Source organism: Erpetoichthys calabaricus, chromosome 17 (genome assembly GCF_900747795.2).
Source record: "Erpetoichthys calabaricus chromosome 17, fErpCal1.3, whole genome shotgun sequence".
Lineage (NCBI taxonomy): Eukaryota > Metazoa > Chordata > Cladistia > Polypteriformes > Polypteridae > Erpetoichthys > Erpetoichthys calabaricus.
This window is the reverse complement of record NC_041410.2, coordinates 97,889,381-97,909,986: the sequence shown is the minus strand read 5'-3', so window position 1 is coordinate 97,909,986 and position 20,606 is coordinate 97,889,381. Positions and strand designations below refer to the sequence as shown.

The 20,606-nt window shown below is 40.7% G+C and overlaps 1 protein-coding gene across 2 annotated transcripts in view; it reads left to right on the top strand.

The window, feature by feature from the left end:
- Positions 1-20,606, top strand: part of qtrt1 (queuine tRNA-ribosyltransferase 1) — a 51,788-nt gene that overhangs the window by 13,115 nt on the left and 18,067 nt on the right. The window contains exons 4-9 of one of the 2 annotated variants that reach the window (XM_051920549.1): positions 1,944-2,022; positions 6,804-6,919; positions 15,505-15,643; positions 17,568-17,643; positions 17,740-17,849; positions 18,833-18,982. In XM_051920549.1, coding sequence (XP_051776509.1) covers positions 1,944-2,022; positions 6,804-6,919; positions 15,505-15,643; positions 17,568-17,643; positions 17,740-17,849; positions 18,833-18,929 — 617 coding nt within the window. In that variant the 3' untranslated portion in view covers positions 18,930-18,982. Of the gene's footprint in view, positions 1-1,943; positions 2,023-6,803; positions 6,920-15,504; positions 15,644-17,567; positions 17,644-17,739; positions 17,850-18,832; positions 18,983-20,606 lie in introns of those variants that run through there. The other variant, XM_028823091.2, reaches the window with a different exon arrangement.

Genomic DNA, 20,606 nt, shown 5'->3' with positions numbered 1-20,606 from the left:
TCTTATACAGTTTGTTTGAAATACATTTTTGAAATCTGCTCTTTAATTTTGAATAGCCCTATATGTATGTGTGTGTATATATGTATGTATATATATAATATACACACACACACACACATACACATACATATATCTATTATATCTCTCTGTCTCTCTATATATATACACAGTGGAACCTCAGTTTACAAGTAGCTTGGTTTATGAGTGTTTTGCAAGACGAGGTAAAATTTTTAATAAATTTTGACTTGATAAACGAGTGAGGTCTTGCAGTACGAGTAGTATGTATACGCTTTGTCTGCTGAGCGTCTTGTGATCACAACTGAGCTGATGGTTCTCTCTCTCTCTGCGGGATTGTGGGCAGTCGTCTCCTATTCTCCAACTGAGTCGGCGTTACCTCATTCATATGGTCAACATCCGTACGAGCGTATACTGTTTACTACAGCATTGTGACTGTGCGTGTACACGCTGTGACGTGCGAGTCCCTGTCATGCGCCCCCAATACCTTCCAGTCCATCGTCCTTAAATGGTGTCGTTCAGGTAACGCTGGACCTTCATGCAAGATGGTGTCCCGCCTCATTTCCACTTGGAGGTCCGGCGTTACCTGAATGACACCATTCCATGAAAATGGATTAGAGGAGTTGGACAACAAGATCTGGCTCATCGTCTATGGCCTCCCAGGTCTCCAGACCCTTACGGCCTGCGATTTTTATCTATTGGAGTACATTAAAGAAAGAGTTTGTTCCACCTATGCCCGCTAATCTTCAAGATTTGTGACATCGAATTGAGGAAGCTGTGAATCAGTAACTAGGGACCAGTTGACTCGTGTATGGCAAGAAATGGCCTACCGTTTTGATGTCTGTCACGCTACACATGGTGCTCATGTTGAGTGTATGCAACCTCAAGGGCCACAGGACCAGACTTTGAACTTTCCTCTATCCAGTGATGTGTAGAATGCATCTTTGTCTTATACGGTTTGTTTGAAATACATTTTTGAAATATGCTCTTTCATGTTGAATAGCCCTGTATAAATGAGAGAGGTCATATAGGTTGGGGTCCCACCTGGAAAGTCTTATTTAATAAATGATGAAATTAAAAAGTGGAGAGAGTAGAAGGAGTTTCCTTCATGGAAAAAGAATGTGGCCACCTCAGGAGCCGTGTGGGTGCAAAGATTGAGGTCTGCTTCTGCTGCCAACTCTTTCATGCTGAACAAGGTGGAGGAGGAAGAACTGAAAGTGGTGCAGATGTGACCTCATTCATTCTTGAGGGCTGCAGAGACAGAGTTTGTGCCCGAGTTACACTCTTTCTATTGCCCCCTGTCATGGTAAGGCATCTCAGCGGGCTCACGTGTTTGACTGTCCATATACACAAACACACACACACACACACACAGACATGCGCATAGCACTGTCAGGTTGCTTAATGTCATGTGAAGAATTAAAGGCAGATATTGGGGCTTGCCGTCAAGTATTGTAATGATTAGCCCCCTTATTGCCTTATCCTTGCTCAGCCCAGTCATCTGTTTTTGTCCTCCTCTGAATTTCTCTTTGTTGCGATACTGAGCTGTGACGGTTTGCTCTGCAATTCTATAGCTTTCCTCTGATTTTTCTGGCATTGCTCAACGTTTCTTTGACGCCCAGCTGTCAAGCGCGTTCAGAGCTGTCACTTCAGAAACCACCTCAGCAGTACAGTTGAAAATTGCTTGTCAATCTTAACCTGATTCTTCTTTGTGCTCTTTGGTATGGATGCAGTCCACTAATTGAATACCTCATGTCTGTAATGAAATCTGTACCACCTTAATTCACATTTCCCTCATGCTGTTTTCAATATCCACCTTTCTGGTTTATGTGTAGAGATACTGGGCTTATGTTGTAAAAGATTCAGTATATAGTGTCACATTTTTCACTTCTGCTTTCAGCCTCGTTTTTTTTTCTTTGTCTTTTTAGGTTCAGATATTATGATGCAGTTGGATGATGTGGTGAGCAGCACGATTAGTGGGCCGCGCGTAGAGGAGGCGATGCACAGGTTGGATTTCCATCTTTTTAACAAGAGTCGAGTTTTAATTTTAAAAGTATGGGTGGTTTTTGCAGAACATCTATATTTGGAAGATTTCATAATAAGGAGACTTAATTACTGGCTTTAATTTAACTTGGAGTAGACCTTGTCTTTGGACTCTGAGCTTATTCATCAATTCATAATAAGCCTACAGCTACAGCTGCTTTTACTTATTATCTCAGATGATAATGGAACTTCAGTTATGGTCAATTTTTTTTTTTTCCCTCAAAACAATTTTCCTTTGTGCTTGTCAAGAGCTTTCTTAATGTCTAAATAATGTTTTTAAAAAAATGGAAATCAATTATGAAGTGCAAATACAGGTGCGAATAATTATGTATACTGTATATAGCAGCCACTAATTCTTTGCCATTCACTCATGAAGCTGCTGTATTAATATCCATTTGTCAGGTTTTTAAAAGCCACTTAAAAATAATGAGAACAATGCATTAAAGAGCTCTTCTGAGGCCCGAATGCACTCGTGTGTTCTAAACCCAGCAACAATAATATACATAGTTACTGAATTTCAACTTACTTTTCAATTCACGGTGCTCAGGAAAAGCCAAACAAAAGTCCATTTAAGCCAAGAGTTGAGCCGACAGCAGGAGTCGACCACCTTGCTAGCTGACGGCCCGCTACATATTGGTGAACTCAGACCTTTCTCGCCAATATCACGTGGATCCTTTGGGCCACAGCTTTGTAGTCTGCCCTTCCCTTTGGTGTGTGAGGTTACCGTGTGTGATTCCTTCTAGCGAGTCACTGCCACGTGGAACGTGACTCAGAGACTGAGCTGCGTATTCCATTTTTAATGAGTGTCTTGGGTAAATCACGAGTGGTCACGCAATTCCTACATGATTGAAACACTCTGCTTCATGTGCAGAGTAGTTTGGCTGTCAAAACAAATGTTAATCAAGTCCACTACCTCATTCTCTTTTCATTGGAATGCTGAGTTAGTATTGTCGTCCATATCTCTGCATTGAATATAAAGATGATAAAGGAGGCATAAATGAAGACGTAACATCAGTTGGGAATGTATATTCTGTTGGTCAAATTCAGGTTCCATTTCTGTTGCATATGGCTCTCTATTATGTTAAAAAAAAATCCCTAGATAAGACGTTTTCAGAAAGATAATTTCAAGTCCAGCGAGACGAGACTTTGTGCCAAGAGATTTAACGACGCCCGCGATCCACTCACCTCTCAGTCATAATAATAATAATAATTCATTACGTTTATATAGCGCTTTTCTCAGTACTCAAAGCGCTATCCACACAGGGAGGAACCGGGAAGCGAACCCACAATCTTCCACAGTCTCCTTACTGCAAATGTGAATGCTATTGTCAGACACAGTTCCTGTGCTCTTTTATAAATTTTTGCAGGGGTGGAAGTAAAAGACAAAGAGTAGAAGACAAAGTGGAATGTCGTAAACAGGTTCAAAAACGTTGGCAAACTTTGGCGCGATACACATGCGGAGCAGGTTAGAGATTATGAAAGTACTAAAATTCGAAAGTCTCAAAACACTGATAATAAAGATCACATTGGCGTTAACAAACGGAAATTGATACCAGAGTTACTCATATCTCTCTATTATAAAAAAAAAAAAAAAATCTTGCGACGATACAAGACTTTTTTTTTTTTCCTACAACGAGATTTTTGGAAGAGAGACACGTCCCACAAGACGGACAAGTCACGTCATACTTAAACCTTTGGAAGCATGTCTCGTGATGCACATGCAGAGCTGGTTAGAGATGATGGAAGTAGGAAAATTCGAAAGTCTCAAAAAACTGATAGTAAAGATCGCATTAGCGCTAACAAACGGAAATTATTACTCGGTGAAATAACGGAACTGTGAAAAGAGATTGAATATGTGGACACAGGGGATTTGACAGAAGTATGTAGATATTGTTCGGCTTTAGGATTTAAGTCGGAGACTTGTAGATCGTCTAATTTGTGTTGCCATCAGGGAAGAGTAGTGTTTCTTCCCAATGAAGATGCATATCCGGAAAAAATTATAGATTTATTTGGTGAAAGTGAAATCCACAAACACTACATGCAAAATATCCGAATCTACAATAATCTGTTCACGTTCGCATCATTCAATGCTCAAAACGTAGATTTATACGATTCAGGACCATACGTTAAGAGAATCTGTGGTCCCGCAACAATTAAAGCTACTACAAGTTTAATTTTAAAAAAAAACACAATTCGGTCAGGTTTATATTTATGAGAAGCGATGCAACATATTATCAAAAGAGTTAAACGATCAGACATATTAGAATTTCTACAGCCAGTAATGGATACAAATCGATATGTCCAAAAGTATCGCACTTTACATGAAATTTATCTGAAAAATCCGGACAAAGAAGTTTTCTTGGATTTCTATATGAATTGGAAAGATCACGCTCACATATATAATAAACCAACACGTGACGAATTGTCAGCAGTAATAGTTTTGAAATATGGAGATAACAATGACAGCGCTGATATTTGTGTTTATGCAAAAGCACAGCGCGATTCGTCGCAAGCGGCAGATCCGTGAAATGACTAAGCGCGTAGGGGGGAATGGCGAGCGAATCGAAGAAGAGGGGGCAGAGCCCCCCCCAGTCTGAATTTAATTTAGTAGCACATATAAAAATGGTCAAAAGTCCTGTCTGAAAAGATGTGATTCCATGTGTTGTTGTTCATACTCTTCTAAAAATAAGTGACACCGTAAGACCTGAGCTTCAGTATGAGCATAGCCATCACAAAACAATATACTGTAAGTAGTTTCTCCGATTGTATCATGGAGTTAAAGTGCTTTGGCTCTTTTCAAGGACTTTAATAAAGTCAGCGCTGCTAGTAAGTAAAACAGATGGCCACACGCAGGCAGGCAGTCTTGATCAGGAAGCCCGACATGGCTCTGTCAGGCACACAAGTGCAGCTGTGGGCTCCACGTCCTGTCATTTCAATGTGGATCTCTGTTTATATTTCAACGGTACATTTTGGGTAAACGTTGTATTTCACTTTTCATATATTTTAAATTACTGTGTGGCAACCGGGGTCTTCAGTAGAACTGCGTTTAACATGCTGACTGCCATCTGTGAGAATTCCCTGTTCCATGTGGCAACTCTTAAGTATTTTTTTAAGGGAAATTATGAGTTTTGCTCCACTAGAAAATGTGTTTAATTAGAATCTTGTGTGCTTGACCTCAAGGGGGCGTTGTAGCACCACAAACCCCCATCACAACTCCTTGTGTAATATAAAGGTTTACTTTCTCAAATACCTTTCAGTACCAGAGTGTTGTACCCTGTTAGCCATTATGGGTGTAGTGAGAAGTCGAGCAGAATGGCTCCTTTTATTGGCTAACTAGAAAGATTACAATATGCAAGCTTTCAAGGCAACTCAGGGCCCTTCTTCTGGCAAGATGTAATCAATTATGATTGACTCTTATCAATTATTATCAATTCTGAATGATTACATCTTGCCTGAAGAAGAGGCCCGAGTTGCCTTGAAAGCTTCCATACTGTAATCTTTCTTAGTTAGCCAATAAAAGGGGTCATTCTGCTTGACTTCTCAAATATCCTTTTGAAAAGGCTTCAGCAGTGGCATCAAATTCAATTCTTTCCTCTCCTTCTCCTCTCCTCCCAGATGAGCTTTGTCCATCCTCCACATCCTACTTGGCAGGATGAAGTCACACATCGCAAGTAACATGTTGTTTAGTTTGGGTTACTTTTGAAGCCATTGTACCAGGAATTTTTGTTTTCCTCCTAATGCGAGTTTAACGCTTTCCTCAGCCATCACTAAAAACAAAGCAGTGTGGGTAACTGATTGACAGTCGTTCATGTTTGGGTGGAATATCTCTTTGGACACCACTCCCCTCGCCCCTCTTTCTCAAACCCATTTAACAGTTTGTCTTGACGCACACTTGCAGTGCACCATCACAAATTGCTTATATATTGCTTGTTACCAGAGAACATCCATCTATCTGCAGATAATGGCAGGGAGCGACTGAGACTTGATACGCTTCCACCTCTTTCTGACCTTGTAATAGCTTGGTCCTTGACTAACTGCATTCTCATTTAATACGGCTAAGGCACTGGGCTTTAAATTCCCCCTTTTACCTCACTGTGTCGATCCCAAGCAAACTCTTCTCCTGCCTGTGCTGTGGCTGTACGAAACAACATAAAAATGACATCTGAACACGTGCCATGTATGCTGGTTTTTCTAGGTCAGCTTAAGCCGATGTCACTTTACACAGCTTTTAGTTGGACAGAATGTCAACCTTCTCGTCACCGGACCACGTCCGTTTACATGAATAGAAGTTTGCCGGGTGTGTCAAATGATGCGCCTACATGACGACTTTCTGGGACAGGGTCGCGTGATTGCCCCTTTCTCTTGACACAGAATACCATGCCATCTGTACAAAGGGTTTACAGATACAGCAAATTCAGCTTACGGTCTTGGCCCATTTTTGTTTTCTGCTTTTTCTCCATTCTGTTGCAGTACAAAAGAGACACTTTTCTGTTTGCGAGGTCTAAGTCGCCTGCGGGCCTCCTCCATCATCGCTGCAGTTTACTTCGTGTAAAAGCACTCGCTGACTGTCTGCGGTCACACACACACAAGCTCACCACTATGACTTAAGACAACATCAGACCTGTTTTGGTTTAGTGTCAGAGTTTAAACCATTAAATAAATGGACTTTGTGTATGAGTCATACTTATGAACAGCAGACGTGAAGAATGTAAGCAGCATTGTCATTTTTTTTGTTTTATATATAGATCTATTCGATGGTTGGATCGATGCATCAAAGCCAATAAAAACCCAGAAAGGCAAAATCTCTTTGCTATTATTCAAGGAGGATTAAATCCAGAACTCCGGAAAAAATGTTTAGAAGGTACGTGTTTATCTTTGTTTTTCATAGCTTGGATTATTAGTCAAGCACTTAAGTCCAGAAGCAACATCAAATTGAAATCAATTCAGCAGAGTGGAAGTGCAGTCCGCCATAAATATGACGTCAGTCGTGACACACTCACTCATCAGTGTCCCAAACTTGGGGAGGCCAGCATGTCCTTTTATAGATAGATCGATACTTTATTAATCCCAAGGGGAAATTCACATACTCCAGCAGCAGCATACTGATAAAGAAAATATTAAATTAAAGAGTGATAACAATGCAGGTATACAGACAGACAATAACTTTTTTTATAGCTGCTTATATAATTTGGTATTTATTTACATAATTTATTCCTGTTCTCATTTTTCTATATTAATGAGAGCAGAACACCAGAATGTTGAATGGACATGAAGGAGATTAGTAGAGATTAGTATTTTTTATTAAGTCATAGTGTCAGTTTGTTTGTTTGCTTAGTTATATGGCATTTGCTGTAGGAATCTCAACAGTAGTGCTGATGCGTTTGGTGCACCATCTGTTGAAATGTATTTATTACTACATGCATTGCAAAATACCTTCGTATAGTACTTTTAGGGCTATTTTTTTTTCTTTTGTCCAGCTTTCTAAAAAGCAATGGCTTAACACACAAACCAGCATAAAATACTTGTTTATGACCAATGTCACTTTCTTTTATGTTCCACGAGCCCTTACAGTGTGTAAATTCACATTATGTACCAGTTTGTCTCATCACTCACAAGCCAAAAGGCACAAAAAAAAAAAAAAAACCACGTTGAAGCAGTGGGGTGGCTGGTAATCCGTAGTGTCCATTGGCATGCTGTCTTGTTTGAAGTCCAGTTGCCAGCTTGCCTCCAACGGATCGGTCTGTGTAGTCATCCCAGGGTGAACTTTGCAGTAGTCGTGTCAGCTGCACAAACAGCTGATGCAGGTACCTGACTTTTTCATTTTCGATCTCCAGATCACTTGCATCAAAATTGGAGTTCGATTCAGCAATAATATGCAATAAATAAATAACACGCACCGAGTATTTTGCCTTGCGCTTTGTCATTACTCTCTCGCCCAATGTCTGCTGTTCTAGATGTTGTTTACTCTGTGCTACTCACGTATCTCAAGATACATTATATTCGCATGAGATTACTACTCCCTCTACCACTTTATTTCCTATATGTTTCTTTTTCCATTTTTCTTTATTAAGTTATGTTGACAGTCTCACTTTTTTCTGTTTTATGGCATTTGGTTTAGGATTCTCAAGAGCAGTGCTAATGTTTGGAATGTACCACATTTTGTAATGCATTAAATAATTGATTTTATTACTGCATGCATTCCAACAGTCGGTATATCACAACTTGTTAACGGTGAGTAGAGAATCCAAACATGACCACATTAACCACGGCATCCCTGGTACCCAAGATCCACTTCAGTTTGCATGCTGGAGTAACAAATCAACCAATGAAGATGTCTCCTCCATCTTGCACTGTCCTCCAGGACATCTGGATAAGAAAACCACCTGTGCCAGGAGGCTGTTCATCGACAGCAGCTCTGACTTTAACACCATTGTGCCCACCAGTCTGGTGCTGAAGCTCGGAGACCTCGGTCTGAGTAGCTCTGTGTACAATTTCTATGTCCGCATTGTTCTGTTTTGCACAACATAAATATACTATTTGAATACTGTCATCCATATTGTTAACTGTTACAAAAGAATTACTGTGCTGTTGCTGTGCATATGACAGAGAGAAGGGACAGAAATCGGCTTGGATTATTGGGCTGATGTCTGTTAGTCTGTTGCCTCAGTTATACTCACTTTGCAATATGATTCTCAAAAGCAGTGCTAATGTTTCAAATGTGCCATCAGTTGGAATGAAAGACAAAAATTGGCTTATCTTCTGTCCATTATCGATTTAATCTGTATACCGTAGTACACAGAAGACTGGAGGGAGATGATGCCAGCCTCTGTTAATACTACATCTTGTTACTAAGAGAATTTTGCCCAAGAGCTCTTGCCCTGCCCTCTGCACACACAAATCATAAGATGAATCTCATCTGGTACAGTATGTGTAAGTCCGGGGTGGGGTTAGAAATGGCTAAGAAAATAATAACACATCTCATTCAAAACACTCGTTAAAAATTTGTCAGGTGTTAATCTGAAGTGTTAGCGGTATTTTTAAAACATTTGCTCAGGTCAGCCTCTGTTTAATATATGAGCCTGCTGATATTTTCAAGTCATGTTTCTTTTATTAACCTTTCTTGCCTGCAGCGACTGTTGCATTGATTATCTTGTGCTAGTGGATTACAAGATTTTTCTCAATTGCCAGCTCTTTTGTTTTGAACGGTGTGTAGATGAAATGTCACTTCGGTTTGCTGCTGCTTATACCGGGGTTACCTATATGGAACTAACACTGTGTGTGTGTCCTTTGGGCCTTTTGGGCACGATACAAAGAACATTCAGAATTAATAGAAATAAATCTGCTTTAATATTGCATTTCATTTTTAACATTTCAGTTACATTTCAAGAATTTTCTTATCACTTAGCGAAACACCTTGAATGTATGATGTATTACAATTCACAACATCGTTATGATCACCGTATGTTAAAACAGCAATATTTTGTTTCTCATATATGATTATTGTATCCTAAAGGTTAGAAAAATGTGAATCGTCAAATGTTTTTTTTTTTGTGGCTGTGTCCTAAAGTGACCCCATTTTGTCATCCTAGAGTTTTGTTATGTTAATTATTGCCGTTGTTGCCTATGTTTCAGGCTATAATGGACGGCGTTGTTGTGATGTGTAGCTTTGCAGTAGTCCCTGACAGAACTGTAAACTCCAGCTTCATTTATCACTGGATTGCCATGTTAGTGTAGTTCATATGTTGTTGCCCAGTTTGTGTAGGTTTCATTCTGCAGTACAAAGACAATGTGATAGGTTAATTAATCAATCAGATCTGTGCTACTCTTTGCTTTCTGCCTGCCTTCCTTGCTCCAGATTTTGCAGTGATGGTCTCTGCTCCCCTGTTTTGTCGTATTGGGGTTCTAGCGTGACCGTATTTTCCATTTTACTATGTTGATTTTAACAGAATCCCATCTGTAGCCCTGGTCAATGTCAGGATTGACAGCCATTGTAGCTCAATACGTTCCCCTGTCTTTTACATTTATTAATTTATATAGAGTACCAGAACAAGCAGGACAGAAATGTACACATCTGTTCATGTATTATAGATAATATGGCCAAAATCTAAGCAGAGTACAATGAGTGACAAAATAATACAACCTGGAGAATCGGCTTCCAGGTGGCTCTCTATCTTGGTATGCTTACTGGTCTCTGGTCCAGCATCACCGTAGGACAGAGCGGCCTACATAAATGGAGACGTTTTGTCTTTCACTCTCGGTCCTTCATTTAAGTCCAGTCTTGTGCTTGACACGCCTCAAGGCCTAATGGAGGTATCCATGAGCCAGCGCTTTAGCACGACTTTGCCGGAAGCAGGGGGTCCATTCAACTTGGCCTCCTGTATTCCCCCAGGCTAGCTGGCTAGTCAGTTCCTGCTTTTGAATCCCAGTTAGGGTCCACCTGCAAGTTGAAGTCATGGACAGGCTTTATTTATTACATTTAAAACAACTGAAAGTTGCTTTACATAGAATAACAGCTAATAGTAAGGAATACAAGCAAGATACAGAATTATAAAGTGTGTGTGTGTGTATATAAATAGAAACGTTGCACATAAGCACACATGCAGTAACATGCAAGCATAAATAACTTATACATACATGAACGAGAATAAACTGAACACAGTATAAACGATATAAGATTTAAATATTGAAACTCATAAGCTATAAAGCAGGTGCATAAGTGTTTTTTAGTAAAATCTTGTTACTAATCTTTTAAAAAAAAAAAAACCCATTAATTTATAGATACAATTTTACAATTATAGGCAGTCTATGAAGTATTTGTCACCGTACATGTTAAGCATTGCCAATTTTTGCTCTCAACTGTCTCACCCCATTTCCCAGCTCTTTTCATTTTTTGTCAATTAATTACACAACTACCCACATCTGAAGTTTATATGAAAGTGCAGTCTATCAAGGCAGAAGAAGTTCACAGAATTGATGACATTTGATAATTACAAGGTGAACAGGTAAACTATTTTTTTTAACAAATACTCTCCCACAAATTTTATATAAATTTTTATCTGTTTTGTACCTTGTGGTGTTTGTAGAGATGGGCCAGAAAACATTTTTTATCTTGTATTTTGAAGAAAAATGGCTGTAACTTGAGTGGAGACCCCATCTGGACAACAACAAGCAATACCAAACCATTTATGGAAAAAGTCCCAGATCACTTGTGTCGCATAATCCAAATGTCAGCTATCCAGTCCTGTGCTCATGATATGTTAAACACATGTAGGTTTGGCCTAAGTATTCTTAAAGAAACCATTTTGTGTACAACAGAGTTCTGTTAAAGCTGGATTGAGCTTTTAAGAATTGAAGGTCCACCTCCCACTCTTTAATTGGTCAGGAGTCTGTTTCTGTCATAGCTCTATTAATTGGTTACCATTGTGTTTCATGTGATACCATCATGGCCTTCAGCGATTTAAGAGATTGAAAGTTAGTGAAGGGCAAGTGAAAACATCGGGTGGAAGGCACACTTTGTATTTGTGCAGACCTGAGGAGTTTCCACAGGCAGAAGGTCAAGTCAGTGGTGCAGCTTCACAAAGTGCTGATGAATAAACCGGAAGTACTGCAGGGGTGGCTAAAAGACCAGCTTAATCCCATTTGTTTAGCTTTTCTGTTGTTCATGAGCATTTCCCATCAGTAGTTTGTTTGGCAGTTTTTGAGTCCAAATGCAAGTGTTGGGGTGTTACTAGCATGTGACTGGATACCTGACGTTTGGATTATTTGACACAAGTATTTTGAGAATTTTTTAGGGACAGTTTGTTGCTGTTTTAGCTGAGTCTCTGTTCCGTCCCAATTTCTGTTGATTTCCTGATCCATCAATATAAAGAACACAAGGTAAGTAATTAACATAGAGATGATCGTATTGATGGAGCATTTCTAAAATTGTCATGAAGTTCCCATGTCACGTATATATAAATAAAGTCACACATTATGTTAGTTAAGCTGCTGTTTGTGATCCGCTTCACCAATTCAGTTGTTTATTCAGTGGAGGCATATGGCTAATCCGATCTTGAGCACAGCAAGTCAGTTCTTTATTCTAATGCATATGTACGGAGTGATCCGAGTACACCGGCCTTTCAAATGTCAACCCAATTTCAATGAAAACAAAGCTGTTGCAATTAGCTTTATGCAGTACAGAGAAAAAAAAATCACACTCTCTCACGAAGGATAGCAGAAGCCAAGCCAAGGCCATAATGAATCAAAAACAACAATCCGTGCAGCTTCACTCACAGCTACAAGTAATTACAGCCTACAAAGTCCAATTAGGTTTACAGCAGAGCCAGGTGTATGGGTAATCCCATTGTTTAGTGTGTCTTAATACAAAAATAATCTCAAGATACATTATATTCATAATGAGGTCCCACAGTTCTCTTGGTTTCCACAGAGGATCTATGCAAGAAAGGACAGAGTAGACTTTTTTTTTTTTTCTCTCAGGAGATTGTGTTCCATTAATGTGAGCAGCGACATCCTGTTCATGTTCTATAACTCTTATTGTAGCCAGTCTGTGGAGGTGTGATTGACGCATAACATCATTTCAAGAGCAGCACACTGAGTTGGAAAGCTCGATTAAGAAGGCAGGCTCAGTTATGGGTCGCCTTCTGGACCTGCTGGAGGTGGTAGTGGACCAGAGAAACAATGCAGAATTAACAGCCATTATGAACAAAGCTGCACATCCTCTCTGTGACTTGCTAATATTGAGAAATTTTAGCCAACATATTATTCAGCACAGATGGGTCAAGAAATGCTCCTGGGACTTCTTCATACATACACTATGCCTTTATAATGCCTCACTAGGACTGCCATCTTGTGTTTCGCCGAGTCCAAAGTTTTCTTATTTTTTACAACTCTGTGTGTGTTTCAGTGTGGTGGTGGTGGCAGCTGTTATTGATTGTTATATTTCTTGAGCTTTGGTAAAAAAAAAAAAAAAACTTAGGTAAAACAGAAGGTTACTTATTCCATCAGTTGGTAAACTAATTGATTGAGCCCAGTGGTTTGTAGGTTCAGTAAAGACAGAACACCATTTGCTGCAGGTTTTTATTTTTAATCCAAATAATTTTAGAAACAATATGTCATTCTTCTTCTTTACCTGATCTGTTTTAGGTTATATGCCATATATATATATAAAATCTCCAAGACGTTTTTAAATGTGTGTATTTTTCCATATCCTTGAAAGCTTTTCTTTCTTTTGCCTGTTCTTTTTCAAATAAACTTTTCTGTGTAGTAAATGGTGATGACTAGCAATTGTCACTATCAGGAGTTCTAAACATGGTGAAAGGGTGCAAAGCTTCCAAGATAAGCCACAGTGGTTTGCCAGGAACCTTCACTGGCCTGCCCTGAAGATGCTCATCCCAAGGCAACCTGACCTCCCAGCACAACCGGCAGGCCTTGGCTTTGTCTTAACCAGGCCCAAAAAATGAGAACAGGTTGTATCTAAATAACTTGAATGTACCAAATACACAAAAATAACTCACAAGGGAGAGAAACTGTAAAACCTCTGGCTTGTAAAGTCAATCTAAACAAAAAATCTTTAAAAAAGAAAATATTTATTACACATGAAAAAAAAAATATAACAAAAATAATCAAAATAGCTAAAAGGGATTTTCTAAAAGAGAGTTCAAATCAAACAAGTCCCAAAGCACAATCAATTAGCAAAAAATCCAAAGTGTGATGGTGCTCACAGGAGCCTCTCAATCTCACAACTGTCAGTAGCGTTACCGGGATGAGCCCGACAAATGAGGACATACATAGCCAGGGGTAGGAAGAAAAGTGCCACAGTGCTTTCATTATAAAAAAAAATAATCAAAACAGTGTCCACAGGTGCAATAATACTCAAAAGTTTAATAAACAAAAAAATAAAAATTCATCCTTAGAATGAGAAATGAAAAGCAGGAACAACACAGCCATCATGTCCTTAGTGTACAGTCAGACGAACCCGACACAACTCCAGCCCCGTCTCCCCAGCTCACCCATTCCTCTTTCAGCTGGGGAGTTCACTGCCATGGTCTTCATCACCCGACCCCTGTCTTAGTTACCTTACATGGCTCTGGCCCAACCATCCGGGGTCGATCATCCTCAATGCTCCTACAGTCGTAGCTCGGATCCATGGGTAGGACTCCACCATGCTCGTACCCACTCTTCCAGCCCCTGGAATGCCACTGTGTCGCTCCTTTGTGTGGCCCACGATCATCGTGCTGCCTTTCCCCCACTAGCTGTCTGGCCCATCTCATCTCTCCATAAAATGATGTTCTCTCTCCCCATTGTTTCTGGTCTCTCTCCCCATTCCCCCACCCCTTTCTCTCTCTACTGTGCCTGCTCCTTTTAAATTGACACTCCCACTGGCCCTGAGTTGGGCATGTGCCGCTTCCTACAAGGAACTATTGATGCACCTGCCCTGACATACACACTCGCACTCGCCTTCTCAATTTGGCAAGCAAACCCCCAAATCAGTTCCTGGAGTGAAGTGTGTTCACACACTCGCCCACGTCCGATTAGAGCCAGCACTTTGAGGGGCACACTTATTCAAAATCAACACATCGCCATGGACCCCTCTTCACACACAGATACAGCAGAAAATAATCAGAAAAACCAGTAAATTCAAATGAAAAGCAATTCTTACGCACAAACACTCGGTGCACCGCTGCTGAATCCTCCTTCCTGGCTGATTTATAAAGGCAGAGGCAGGGCCCACAAGCAGTGATTTCTTGGGGTTCCACTCACAAAACACAAGGAATTGTTGTACAGCTAATGACATGGTATATAATAAACAAAAATAAGAGAAATAACAGCACAACATGAAGAGCAGAATTCAAAAATGAGGAAAACAACTAAAAAAAAAAGTAAACATCATGGCTGTAACACAATGACGGGTACCACAGACACTGGCGCAAACAGCTTGGCATGCTGAGTGGGAGCCATGACTTTAATGCCATACTGTGTTTATTCCCTTGTATGCTCATTAAGAACCATTTGTTACTAGTGAGCCGACAAGTAAATATGCCATTGAAGTCCTTGCCCCCCTTTCGCATTTGGTGGTGTTGACATTTAGATACAATTAAGGGGGTAACTCTCTTAAGCATTTACTGTTTTGGCCAAATCATTTTCAGAATAAGAAAATAAAAATGGACAGCTCGCTAAGTGAGAATGACACAGTGATGGTGAGGTGGTTGTCCCCCCCCACACTGTATCAGTGTATTGCTTAAACACCATGCACATTTTCTTTTTTGCCGGTTGTCTTTACCGGGCCATCGCCACCTTCTTCCTTGCGTCGCCATTTTCCTTTCTAATGTCTAAACGTTGGCCGTTTTCGTTCACCCTTCCGTATTATTAGTGTTGTAAAGTCATTTTGTGCCCCTCTGTGAATTTGCAAATTCTGAATGTTGACTCTTTATGTGGTGGTGTCAACAGAGATGACAAAGCGAGATGTCCCAGGCTTTGCCATTGGTGGACTCAGTGGTGGAGAGGAAAAAGACCACTTCTGGAAAATGGTCACACTCAGTACAGATGACCTGCCAAGGGACAAACCACGATATCTTATGGGTGTGGGGTAAGTAAATGAAGGAAACTGTAGGTAATAAATATAGTGACTAAAGTGTGCATATTGTCATCATTGTTTTGTTATTTATAGGCTTTGTCATTCACAACTTCATTATGATCACCGTATGTTGAACGGCATATTTTATTTATTTCTCGGTTACAATTATTGTATCCTATAGGTTAGAAAAATGTGAGTCGTCCAGTGTTTTTTGTCATAATAAAGTTTTATGTTAATTATAACTTTTGTTTCTGTTGTTGATGTTTCAAGCTCTAATGGACAGCTTTGTTAAGATGTGTAGCTTTATGGTACTCATTGACAGCGCTTTAGACACCAGTCTGATTCATTACTGTGGTGCCATGTTGGTGTACTTCATACGCTGTTGCCCATTCTGTGTGGGTTTTACTCTTCATTCCAAAGGCAGTTATTTGATTGGTTAATTAATAAATCAGAACTATGCTAATTTGCTTCCTTTCTTGCTCTAGATTCCGCAGTGATGGCCTTTCCTTCCCCGTTTTGTCCAAGTAGGGTGACCATCCTTTCCATTTTAGGCTCCTCATTGTGTAAAGCCCCCAATCCTAAGTATAGCCCTTGTTTGTTTATTCTTACCAGCCTGGCCAATGTTAAGGTTAAATCCTGTTGTAGTTAAATTCATCCCTTATTCTTTTACATCAGTAACCTCGGGTAATGAAATGGAGTACTAGAACAGAGAGGAGAGAAAGTTACACATTTATTCCTGGATTATTACGCTGAAAGTATAAACAGAGAGCAGTGAGTGTGGAAAATGAATACAACTTGCATAATGGATGACTTGGTGGCTGTCTGTCTTAGTGTGTTGATTGATCTCTATTGAGAGAGAGAGAGTGCTTCTTTTTTCAACCCAGATTTATGTTGGTCTGAATTTCTTGATGTCAAAAGTGCAGGCTCGAATCCCCCGCTTCATTCCAGTCCTGTTTAGACGAGGCTCAGCCCCTATTCCATCACGTGCTTTCTTCCGGGTGTTCGGGGGAATGAAAGACTTATAAGATCTGAAGTGTCCCTGTCTCTGATATTCAAGCTAATGGAAACTAAAACGATGGCTTGTGACGTGTCAGCACAGGGTTGTGGCAAAGCGCCCTTGTGAAAGTAGACCTCTCACTCAATGGGAGGACTGCAGTGAATGCCTGCAGAAGCATAAAGTGTAACAACAGGTCTATCTAGTTACGTTTAGAAGGCAATTCAGAGTCCCTGTTAATTAACATTGTAATATTAAATTATCCTAATGCTAGATATTACAAATACACAGCAAAGGGAGATAACAGAAAAAGAACATTGTTTCAGAAACCAAATGTAATTTTATGTAGTCCTTTAACTCTGTTCTTTTTTTTCCCCCCATGAATTTTTTTATTTCTGAACGTATTTTTGCCCCCAATACATACCTTCTTTATCTTCTATATAAACATCTACGTGTGTGTCTGTCTGTCTGTCTGGCCTGGAAGTGAGAGGTAGAGTCGGGGTAAGGGCTCTGCCTCCGAGGAAACAGAAAACTCGCTTAGCTGCTAATAACACTAGTGGGGCCAGCACGTCAGCAAAACGAAACCTCCGAAGAAAGACAAAGACGCCTAGCCGTTAATACACAAGCGAGGCTAGCACAACGGCAAAACTAAACCTCTGAAGAAAGGCAAAATCGCTTAGCTGCTAATACACAAGCGAGGTGAGCCTGTCAGCAAAACGAATCCTCCTAGGAGAGAGAGACGCCCAGAATAGTTCCTTTCAATTATCTGACATCTCTACATTTCTGTTTTTCTAACGAGTTCAATAGTTTCTAGGACCCTAGGAATTTTACAGCAGGGGCTTACACAGCTAGTACTAAATAATCATTTTAGTAAAAGAGTGGAATTGGTGACTCACTACGTGTTAAGCTGAATGAATTTTCCTTTTATTCTTTATGTTTCAGATACGCCACAGATTTGGTGGTGTGTGTAGCCCTGGGCTGTGACATGTTTGACTGTGTGTTTCCAACAAGGACGGCCGTGAGTGTCCACTAGAGTTTTTTTCTTTTTCCTCCTCTCTTTGTTGGGATTGGCTCAAAACAAGCAGCAATTAACTGGGACTTTTTCTTGTTGCAGAGGTTTGGCACGGCCTTGGTGCCTTGGGGATCCTTACAGCTCCGGCACAAGCAATTTGCAAAGGACTTCCAACCTATAGACCCCGATTGTGAGTGCGCAACTTGTAAGAGGTAGGCATTGAAGTGTAATGGGGGGCAATCAAAATATGACAAACAATTGTCTGCTCTTACATTCAGGTGTTCAAAACTGCTGTGAGATTTAGTAATTCAAAATGTCAAAGTAAAAACTGTAGGGTTTTGTTACTGTCAAACCCTTAAGTTTTCACCTACTTGGAAGTCTGATCATTTTGTTTTATTTTACATTGAATCACAATGGATTTAATTTGGCTTTTTTCACACTGGTCAACAGAAAAAGACTCTCGGATGTCAAAGGTAACGCAGATCTGTGCAAAGTTGTGTCATTTTCTAACTCACTTAATCCAGCCGTGGGTTGGGGGTGCTGGTGCCTCTCCCAGCTAGCATAGGGCACAAGTCAGGAACAATCCTTTGGACAAAAGCGTGCCAGTCCATCACAGGGTAAGCACCCACACACACCTGCACACCAAACACACACTGGAGCCAATTTAGCGTCACCAGTTCACTTCACGTGTTTTTGGACAGTGGGAGGAAACCCAAAGAACACGGGGAGAACATGCAAACTCCACACAGGGAGGACCCTGGATGTGAACTGTGGTCTCCTTATTGCTGCGCCACCGTCCCACCCTTTGTGCAAAGTCGTCATTGTCGTTGTTGTTATCTTCTTTCAGCTGCACCAGTTATGCCAAAAGTGACTCTACTTCGTTGGGCCCTAGTGCAAGGCCCTTAACCTGCAATTGCTTTGTCCTGGGTATGATGTTAATCTGCATCCAGATCTGTATGTAGGCCCTCCAACCTACAGGGAAAAACCTGCACTCCAGCCACCATAAAAAAAACAAAAACTTCACACTGGTTCTATTCTATCTGAACTGGTGTGGTGCTGAGGTGTCACCCGTTGCATGGCTGCACTTGGGTCCTAATCTGGGATCCTGAGTTGGTTTGTCATGTGGTGGATGTAGCAATGCCCTGTATCAGCGCCTGCTCCTAACTTCTCTCTCTCTCTCTTTTTCTCCCATTAGCGGTCGCCACAGCGGATCATCTTGTTCCATATCTTCCTGTCCTCCTCATCTTTTGTCACACCCATCACCTGCATGTCCTCACTCACCACATATATAAACTTCCTCTTAGGCCTTCCTCTTCTCCTCTTACCTGGCAGCTCTGTCCTTAGCACCCTTCTCTCAATATACCCAGCATCTCTCCAAACCAACGCCTTCTCACCTGTATGACTTTGTCTCCCAACTGTCCCACGTGAGGTGACCCTCTAATGTCCACATTTCTAATCCTGTCCATCCTTGTCACACCCAATGCACATTTTAGCATCTTCAACTCTGCCACCTCCAGCTCTGTGCAAAGACATCTAAATTAAGAAATATGACATTAAGTAAAGTTTATTTGTCCCCAAGATGAATTTGGCGATTACAAATTAAACTGTAAGTAGAAAGCACAGATAATTGTTGGCACAAGTATTCACCTCCCTTTAATAATTTTATAGGCACTGTAAAAGATGCCCGGACACAGATAGAGACACCGAGACAGCCAGATGTCCAAAACACACACACTTTGTATTTTCTGTTAATGCACAAATCACCAGTAAACTTGGTCCTTATCTCTTTCTTCTGCCGCCTCCACTCTTCTCTCGCAGTCTCCGTCCTCTTCCACCTGACTCCGGCTCTCCGAGTGGAGTGAGGCGGCCTCCTTTTTACTGTTCCAGGTTCTTCCTTATTAACATCCGGCAGCACTTCCAGATGTGGTGGAGGTGTTGCATGCCAAGGCTCCGGAGCTGTCCAGGCGCCCACAGGGTCCGTATCCGTGGCTGTAATGCAATCCAGGGGTGGCGCCCTCTCCCGGTTCTTCCCTTTCCCAGGCATCTCAGTGGGGCAAGGTCCCTGGTTGTCTGCCACAGCACTATAATGTGTATATAATAGAAAGTAAGGAGTTGGCGCATTTTTTTTTTTAATATTAAAAGATGTATTGAACAATGTTGTAAGTAATAATTAATAATAATTCTTTGCATTTATATAGCGCTTTTCTCACTACTCAAAGCGCTCAGCAATTGCAGGTTAAGGGCCCAACAAAGCAGAGTCCCTTTTGGCATTTACGGGATTGGAACTGGCAACCTTCCGATTGCCAGTGCAGATCCCTAGCCTCAGAGCCACCACTACCACTAGCAATAATCAGGGGCCCTGCAAGCACAACACATTTGCCGACTCCGTTTCATGTTCTTACTTTCCACTTATTTTTGATTTTTCTTTCTTTCCATGGGGTGAGCATTGTGTATGGTGGAACCAAACTTGTCACTTGTGTAGATTCCTCTGAGATGGTGATAATACGAATAACTAAAAAGTTTAAGGCTCTTACAGGGCGTTTGCCGTTTATGAAAACTTGATAAATGTATGCATCATTTCATTTCAAGTCTCAAGGTGCGGACTCTGAAATAAAGGACTGTTCAACCATTTTTTTTTTTTGATGTGCTACATGGCAATTTGATTTGTATTGTTATAACCGTTCTAGGAAATAAATGTCCCTCTTTAAAGAACAAAGTGTTTAAAGCTTGGGGTTTTGTCTGTGAGGCAAGTCTGCTTTTTCAACGCTCGATTTTTTTTTTTACAAGTTGAACACGGTGGACATTTTTGCCTGTTGCTTGCAGCATAAAAGCACTTTGTGCCAAATTGATCCTAATTGTGGTTGAACAAATGGATGGTGTCTTGAGAATGCTCTGTTTGGGGATGGGGTTTGCTCCCCCCAAACTGTTAATCAGGTTTCCTAAATGACAGGCAATGCATAAACCCCAAA